The 9,125-nt window shown below is 45.1% G+C and overlaps 1 protein-coding gene across 4 annotated transcripts in view; it reads left to right on the top strand.

The window, feature by feature from the left end:
• Positions 1-8,753, top strand: part of LOC125447273 (cdc42 effector protein 1-like) — a 29,005-nt gene extending 20,252 nt beyond the window's left edge. For 3 of the 4 annotated variants that reach the window (XM_048521568.2, XM_048521567.2, XM_048521569.2), the window contains one exon: positions 815-8,753. In XM_048521568.2, coding sequence (XP_048377525.1) covers positions 815-1,707 — 893 coding nt within the window. In that variant the 3' untranslated portion in view covers positions 1,708-8,753. The remainder of the gene's footprint in view (positions 1-814) is intronic. The other variant, XM_048521571.2, reaches the window with a different exon arrangement.
• Positions 8,754-9,125: the final 372 nt, after the last annotated feature.

Consider the following 9,125-nt stretch of genomic DNA (forward strand, 5'->3'; position numbering starts at 1 on the left):
TTGAGAAGATTTGAAGTTTTATTTTCCCTTTAGGATTTATTGTTCCCATTCTTGTCTCCTGTGGCTCCTCCTGACCTCTTGGTCAGAAGGTTAACTCACTAGCTCCCATGTTATTACTAGCAAATTTGTTGACCTCTTAAAGAGACTAAGTCATAGAGTGCTTTTATGATAGAGATAGGTAAGTCCTTGATTAGTATGGGGATCAAGGGTTACAGGGAGAAGGTAGGAGAAATGAGGGTTGAGAAACAAACCAGTCATGATTGAATACTGGAGCAGACTCAATGGGTCAAATGCACTGATGTGCTGCAGGAATTCACCAAAGATCTTCAAACAGTATCACTTCAAACCCACAACCACTTCCATCTGGAATGACAAGGGCAGCAGATACATGGGAACACCACTAACCTCAAGTACCCCTCCAAGCCAATCACCATCTTAATTTGGAAATATATCACCGTTGCCTTTTTATGGCTTGGTCAAAAACATGGAATTCCCTCCCTGATAGCATTGTGGGCCATTGAGCACAGAAGTTCAAGCAGCAGCTCAACACCTTCAAGGGGCAGTTAGGGACAGGCAATGAAAGCTGGGCCCAGCCAGAGAAGCCCACATTCCACAAATGAATAAATTTTTAAAAAGGTTAATGCTGCTCCTATATCTTATGCTTTAATCTGAACACAAATCCTCCCTTGTCGCCTTCTCAGTTGTTGCAAAGAACGATCACATGTCCTTTAACCCTAGCCAACCTTTTAAAGTTAGAATGTATTTTTATTCCGGAGAAGTCTTCCTTGCCAAACTCTTGCTTGTTCTCGTTCAGGGTTGGAATCGGGATTCTGCACCCTTCCGAGGTGGTCCAGGCTGGACAAGCCGAAAGACAGCCCCGTCGCAGCAGAATCGGAGAAACGGATGGACAACCTGGACACCACGGACCTTGAGTTTCCCCGCACTGACTCCTTGCTGTCCTTCAGCCTGGATCTGGGGCCCTCTCTGATGGCCGAGGTACTGGGGGTCATGGCCACGGAGAGCCCCGACAGCTCGGGAAACGCCGCGTCTCCGGTGAGGTTTGACCTGGGAGGCTCTTTGGACCAGACGGGCCCTCAGGGAAACGACAGCCCTCACGGAAGGGGTCACCAGGGAGAGAGGGGTCTGTCAGCCGCGGCACTGAGAGGACCTTACCAGCAGAAGGGCGGTGTAGACTCGCATCCCAAGGATCCGGATGGCCTGAGGGGGCCGCAGAACTCTTCTTCAGAGCGACACGTCCTCCGGCATTGCGGTGGCTCCATCAGTTATCTGGATTCAAACGAGCTTAGCGGCACGAGGGGCGAAGTCGTCGGCAGCAGCCTCCGAGCGGGAGCACGGCAGCAGCTCGCGCCGAAGGGGACGGTTAGCGCACGTGAGGGCAGCCAGCCAATGGGCAGCGGCGCCCCGCGCGCCGCCAGCCGCCATTTTGCCGCTTTGCCGCCCGTTGAATCGTGTTGTTACCGGGCCGCCGAGAGTGTGGACAGCAGCAGCAGCAGCAGCCCGGGGAGCTGGAGAAAGCTGTCACCGTCGTCGAGGCAACGTGTCCCAGCGGACGGCGAGGAGAGAGGTGAGGCGTACGGGGAGGAATACAGAGACAAGCGCCTGTCCCCGGCTCAGGGAATGGCCTTCAGCCCCCTGAAGACTGAGGCCTTTGCCTTTGCGGACGAAGATGATGAGATCCGGGTTTAATTTCTCGGCTCTGGCAATAGAGGTTCTACTATCCATCCATTATTACCGTGGATGGTCATATTCTTAAATGGGCATATTTCCTTTACACATGACGTGGAGGTGCCGGTGTTGGGACGGGGGTGGACAAAAGCAGAAGTCCCACTACAACAGGTTATAGCCCAAAGGGTTTGTTTGAAATCACGAGATTTCTAAGCGCTGCTCCTTCGTAAGGTGAAGTACTCCTTCCCTGACCAAGGAGCAGGGCATCGAAAGTTTGTGATTTCAAATAAACCTGTTGGACTATAACCTCGGCCCTGCAACTTCTGCCTTTACAGATCATAGTGACGACACCTTAAAAGTCATCCTCAAATTACAGGAAACCTCCAGAGAAGGTAGTGTGAATCTGGAATGGACTGCCTGGGAAGGTAGCAGAAGTGGGAAACCTAACAACCTTTAAAAGTGCTTGAATGAGCACTTGTAATATCAAAACATTCAAGGCAATAGTTCTGGTGTGGGGAAAATGAGATTAGTGTGGACTTAGTGTATTTTTGGTGAAACAGATTTAATGGGCCGAAGGTGTCTTCAGTAGTATCTGATTCTGTGAATGCCAAAATACAACCTTTAAACATGACTGTATCACAAGGTATTAGTTGTTGAGAGGATTTCCAGATGTGATAAATGAGTTTGCCATTGACCGGAAACTGAACGTTCATTTAAAGATGGTGGCAACAAGAGCAGGCTACAGGTGGGAATTCTGCAGTACGTAACTCACCTCCTGTTTTCCAGAGCCTGTCTACAAGGCACAAGTCAGGACTGTGATGGAATAGCCCCCACTTGCTTGGATGAGTGCAGCTCCAACAACACTCAAGAAGCTCAACACCATCCAGGATAAAGCAGCCCACCTGACCACATCCACCGCCTTCAGTATTAACTCCCTTTACCATCGATCCCCAATAGCAGCAGTGTGTACTATCTACAAGGTGTGCTACAGCAATTCACCAAAGATCTTCAGACAGCACCTTCCAAACCCGCAGCCACTCCTGTGCAGATAGACAGGAGCAGCAGATATATGGGAACACCACCCCTGCAAGTTCCCCTCCGAGCTATTCACTGACTCGGAACTATATTGCTGTACCTTCACTGTCGCTGGTTCAAAATCCTGGAATCCCCTCTGTAAGGACATTGCGTGTATACCTACAGCACATGGACTGCAGTGGTTCATCTACCGAGTCCATTCATCCTTGTGGAACCACCTCAAAAAGCTCATCCCTTAATCATTAGATGAGGGACTACAGCCTTTGGCTACATGACTTAACCTTTCCTATTTTACTGTCTTAATCACAGTATCAATTTCTCTGTGCAACTCCGGCCAACCTAAAGTCTATTACTTGCCTTGCCCCTATATAATTACCTGTGGTACCACTACCCATGACTCAGCATAACACGAGCTTTTAATACATGCTGGATATAAAGTCAGCGCCATCTGGTGACCAAAACTAGCAACTTCTCTGTGACAAATTTAGCATCTGTGCAGGAGAAAACAGAGTTCCTCAGTTCTGAGGAAGAGTCAGTGGACCCAAAACGTTAATACTGTTTTCTCCTGCACAGATGCTGCCAGACCTGCTGAGCTTTTCCAGCAACTTTGTTTTTGTTCCTGATTGACAGCATCCACACTTCTTTTGGTTTTTAACTACTCTGTGACAGTTGACATAGGAAAATTAAAAGGATGATACTAGCAGATGCGTAATCAAAGATTGTGACCTAGTAAGGTTTGTGGAAAGGAAGTTTGGCCCCAGTGTGAGATGTTCAATTCACTATGTATTTTCCTTTTTAAGTTTGAGTGTCATTCTTCAATGATTGAGATTGAAAAGAATGTTCTAATCATTGTTCACTGGGCTCCTCCCAACAGCAGTAACTTGTCTCCTCTTGGACCTGTAACTTTTTATATCAGTGATCCAAACAGTCTGATAATCACAGGCAGTAAGGGCTGTGCTGCAGCACTAGCACTCTGCCAGTTCAATTTGCTACCTTCCATCAAAAATAACAAGATCCCTATCACCTTGATGTCTAGTATCTATAATTCTCTGTGTCTGTCTTTGGATGCATTGCATGTCTAATCTTGTCTCTCTTTTTTCTCTTCCACCTCTTATGTCTACTCTCCTCTCCCTCTCTTCTTTGACTTACCCTCCTGGCTTTCATTCCCTCGCTTTCTTCCCCTGTCTTCTCTTACAGTTCTCTGTCTTCCCTCTTTCCTGCTGTTTCTCTCTTTCTCTCTGTCTCTCCTTCCGTCTCCTCTCTTTCTCTTTCCCGCTGTCACTCCTTTTCCCCCATCCTTCCCTTAGGCTTGTTCTCTCTCTTTCTTCCCCCATTCTCCTCGTCTCCCTCTGCCCTTGCCCTCTCACTGTTCCCTCTCTGCTTGTCTCTTTTCTCTCCATTTACTCTGTCTCTCTCCACTTGACCCGTCTGTCTCTGTCCTTGTCTCCCCCCCGTTTCTTGCCCCTCCTCTCCCTCTTCTTTACCACGCTCTCATGGACACTGTGCCCAAGTTGACCGTCTCAACCACCCCCCGCCCCGCAGTCCCGCCAAGTAGGAGTGGGGGCAGTGTTGCCCGCATTGCAATTATCAGCCTCTTGCCCCTATATTCATAGTTGCCTGCATACACCAAAAATTCCTTTTATCTGTTGCCTTGTCTGTCTGCCAAGAACACTTTTCCTTGCCATCATGGTCTTATCATCGAGTCTCTATCTGTGTGAGAGAATAGAGGAGTTTGTTTTAGAGTGGATCCAGGTTCTCACCTGAAGTCACTCCCACCTTTGAGATCATTGTTTTGAAATGCATTAAAACGAAAAACTATACTTTGGCAAGATTGAGGAGAGAAAAAATATCCCGGAAATCTGAAGTGGAACTGGAAAAGTTTCTAACAAGGAGGGTGGGTTCAACAACGTCTGAAGGGCAAGAGCAAGAATTCAGGTGATTTGGGGCAATTGTCATGCTTTCAGCCAATAACATGCACATCCTAACTCCCCCCCCTGCTTCCCTCGGGGAAAAAAAAACATGCCAATAAGACTGCTATGTATTTCTGGCATTTTCTGCAACCTACAAGGCCACTTGGTGCAAGGAATTTTGAACAAGGTGTCTATAATGATCAGATTACATTTCGCTTTTTCTGTTTTCAAATTTGCCATTGGATCAAAGGAAGTTGAGACTTGTAGCATGACTTGGTGCTGAAGGAGACCACTCAGCCTATCTTGGCCATTCCAGTTCTTCACTCGCAGCGTGTAAAAGTTCACTCAGGGAGTCTGAGTAACTGTGGCAACGGACACTTTTATCTGCATGAACGTGGTCAGGTGACAGTAGAGGTTTCAATTTTCTCTCCCTCACACGGTCGACCAGGAATCTCTCCTTACTGCCTGCTAGTGGCAAGTGTTTGAGGGATTTTTGGGTTGACACAAAATTGGTTTGGCTGCATTTCCTTGTCCATTAAGTCCTGAAGTGGGGCTCAAACCTTTTGTCCAGAGGCCACTTCTCAACAAGGTCTTCCTTGCCCTTTGGTAAAACTCTCTCTTTTTCCCTGCTGATTTCCCATTCTACTGTTAATCTTTCCCTTCAAGAGTTTTTCCATATCCTTTTTTACATTCTTATTGAATTTGCTTCCCATACTTTCCATGTCTGTACATTCTGGATTTTCTATTTATTCATAGGTGTTGGTGTTGCTAGCTAGGTCACTATTTATTGCCTTTCCCTAACTGCTCCGTTTTCAGTTGTTACAAAACTCAAGAACAAAAACAGAAGTTGATGGAAAAGCACAGCAGGTCTCACAGCATCTATGAAGAAAACATCAGAGTTAACATTTCAGGTCCTTTGACCCTTCCTCAGAATTGATGGTAGCTGGGAAAATTTCTGCATATAAACCGATAATAGGGAGGAGGATGGGGGAGGGAGTGAACAATAGGATAAAGAACAAGTCCAAAGAGAGAGAAGAGCAGTTGGATAGACAACAGAGTTGGTAACAATCTGGCTAGGAGGGTGCATAGCTGTAGATGGGGACTGTTAGCTAACAATAGGTGCTATGTAATGGCAGGCTGTGTGATAACAAGACCTGGTGTGTGGGGTAGTGGCCTAGTACATGGGAGAGTAACAGTCTCCATTAACAGCCATTCACCCTCTGAGCCAGGTAGTTATAAACTCCGTTGTCTATTCAACTGCTCTTCTGTCTCTTTGGACTCTATCCTTTATCCTATTGTTTACTTCCTACCCCACCCGCCTCCCTATTTTCTGGAAATAAACCTACATTTTCCCAGCTACCATCAGTTCTGAGGAAGGGCCACAAGAATCGAAATGTTAGCTCTGATTTTTTTCTTCACAGATGCTGCCAAACCTGCTGAGCTTTTCCAGCAACTTCTATTTTTGTTCCTAATTTACAGCATCTGCAATTCTTTCCGTTTTTCGGTTATAAAACTCAATTGGCTCACTGATGCACTTTAGGGGAGGAAACCTGACATCATCCTTGGTCTGGCCCATATGTAACTCCAAACAGACAGCAAAGTAGTTGACTCTTAACCACCGTCTCAAATAGCTTAGCAAGCTAAGATCGAAGCCCATTAGCGATGGGCAATAAATGATGGCTTTGCCATTTACTGCCCATATCCCTTAAGCAAAACAAAAATACTTCATTGACTATAAGGTGCATTAGGATGTGCTGAGGATAAATGGTGCTATACAAATTCCTGTTCTCCTTTACTGGTGAAGAAAGAATTGAAACACTGATGGGAAAGCTTAAACCTCATTAAAACTCAGTTAATGCTGAACCACGTATAAACCACAATACCAGAATTTAGTCTGTGGACCCTTTGTTGATTGTCAGTAGGGACTGGCTTAATATTGAGCTATTAATTAATTACTTAGTGTTCCTCTCTGTACTGTTATCTCCTTAATACCTGTTCACATGGAGACCTCGAATATCATTGAAACAATCAAAAGAGATCCACAGGAGTGATCCAGGGGCCTGAGTTCCAGAAGTGAGTTTAAATTTCACTGCAGCTGATAAAGTTTAGGTTAAATTTCAAAATTGTGGCAACCATGAATGAAGTAGATTTTTGTAAAAAAAAACTCTCTGGTTCACTTTTCATGCCTTTCAAGTGGGGATATCTGTTGACATTAGCTGGCCAGACCTACCTGTAACATCAAGAGCCTCAAGGACATTTAAGTGCCTTCTGCAAAGGCCTGTTTAGTCTCTGTTTCATTAATCTATTACAGGAAGCCTGTTCTGACACCACATCGACTGCATGTGTTTTTTGAGGGCAGTTAGGGATTCACAACAAATACCTGGCATGCTGGTGCTGTTCACATCCCTTCAATGAATAACAATGAAACATTAAGACAACAGGTCTCACAGCATCTATGAAGAAAACATCAGAGTTAACATTTCATGTCCTTTGACCCTTCCTCAGAACTGATTGTTTTTAAGGAAGGCAACAAGAGATGTTTTAAGGAGCAAATTCTCGAGTTTAAGCCCTAACAGCTGAAGGTGTGGCCACCAGTGGGAAGACACTAGCTGATTTTTCTTTCCATAAGAACATAAAAACGTAAGAGCACATATAGGCTATTTGGCCCTTTGAGCCTGCTGTGCTATTCTGTTAGATCATGGTTGATGTGATTGCGGCCTCAACTCCACTTTCTTGCCTGTTCTCACAACCCTGGAGCCTCTTGTCAGTCAAAAATCGATCCAACTCGGCACTAGATTCAACAGCTTCAAATATCTTCAATGACCAGCCTCCAGTGCTTTCTGGGGCAGAGAATTCCAAATACCAATAATACTCTGACCTAAATGGGAAAACCCTTATTTTGAAACACTCTTGCCTAGTTCTAGACTGCCCAACAAAGGAAAACATTGCTTCACATCTCTCCTGTCAAAACCTCTCAGAATCTTTATGTTTCAATACGATCACCCCTGATTCCTCTAAATTCTGAGGAATATAGATCGAACCTTTCATTGTGGGGCATCATGTCAGTTAAAACAGCTTATCACCTGGTATTCCTGTGAGTTATTCATAACAGCAAGTGATGAGTTGAAACACAATCCCTTGTAGATATTTTCTTATCAGCCTGTTAAGGCATGTTATGCTACCTCTGGAGCAGGTGGGATTTGAACTCAGGTCTCCTGGCTTAGGGATGGGGATACTAACCACAGCTCAACAACAGCTGTCAACCTCTGGTAGACTTTCTGTCACTCACACTTATTTTTAGCCTGAACACACACCTCCCTTTTAATCCTTGTCCTATCAGCCCTTGCACAAAAGGCTTTTACATCTTTGCCTTCTCTCCAGTTCTGATGAAAGGTCACAGACCTGTAACAGACCCTTTTTCTCTTTCTACACAATGCTTGCTGACCTATTGTGTCATTCCCCAGCATTTGCTGTACCCATCCATCTTTTTGGGTTTGATTAGTTAAACATGGACTGCCATCACCACCTGGAGTCCTAATGATGTAACTGCAGGAGAGGATCCCAGTCTTAACTATAAGAGCTGTGGGTACTGAATATTTAAAACAAAAACAGAAGTTGCTGGCGAAACTCACTCGGTCTGGCAGCATCTGCAGACACAGAAACAAAGTTAACGTTTTGAACCTGGTGACCCCAGATGCTGCCAGACCTGGTGAGCTTCTCCAACAATTTCTGTTATTGTTCCTCCTTTAAATATCCCTGATTATCAACATCACTGTCATAGGAAGACCACTCCCTTGTATTTATCCATTTTATTCTCCGAATCCACCAAGTCACTCATTCATGCCATTTTCAAAAACTCAATACCTGAATTCTAGCACCAAGGCTATGTATGTGTGGGTGGCATTGATTATATTGACTATGGCATGGACCAGAGCAAGTGGCTTTGTTTACCTTTACAATATGGCGAATAACACACCTTGAGTCAACTTACCTTGAACTGTTCTGCAAAAGGTGGAATGATGGCATTCACAACAACTCAAAATAGGATCCACATACACTTGTGGGCCTGAAACCCCTCTAATTCGAACGTCCCTCATTTGTGTGGATTTGTATTCAACTCAGTGATGGGGGAAGGAGGGGTTGTGGGGGAAGGAGGGGTTGTGGGGGGGGGGGCGCGGGGAAGAGGAATGAAGAGCATTTGTGAGGTGTAAAATAGATCTACTTCAGACTGGGATTCAGCTCCGCGTCTTCTGATTGGATGAAAAATACTCATAAGTTAGAGAATTGTGGCGAGAGAATGGCTGCTCCCATTCCTCATTAGCTTTGGAAAGCTCAGTTTAGATACTACTTTATTCATGCCTACACTATAGTTGTGAAAACAAAAACACTACAATCTGCCATTCCCAGTAATCCATCTTGCAACCTTGTTTTGATCTAATTGTGTATAATGTATTCTTAACTGTGTGTGATATATATGTCTTAATAACTGGTTTG

The sequence above is a fragment of the Stegostoma tigrinum genome, chromosome 38 (genome assembly GCF_030684315.1).
Source record: "Stegostoma tigrinum isolate sSteTig4 chromosome 38, sSteTig4.hap1, whole genome shotgun sequence".
In the NCBI taxonomy this organism is placed as follows: domain Eukaryota; kingdom Metazoa; phylum Chordata; class Chondrichthyes; order Orectolobiformes; family Stegostomatidae; genus Stegostoma; species Stegostoma tigrinum.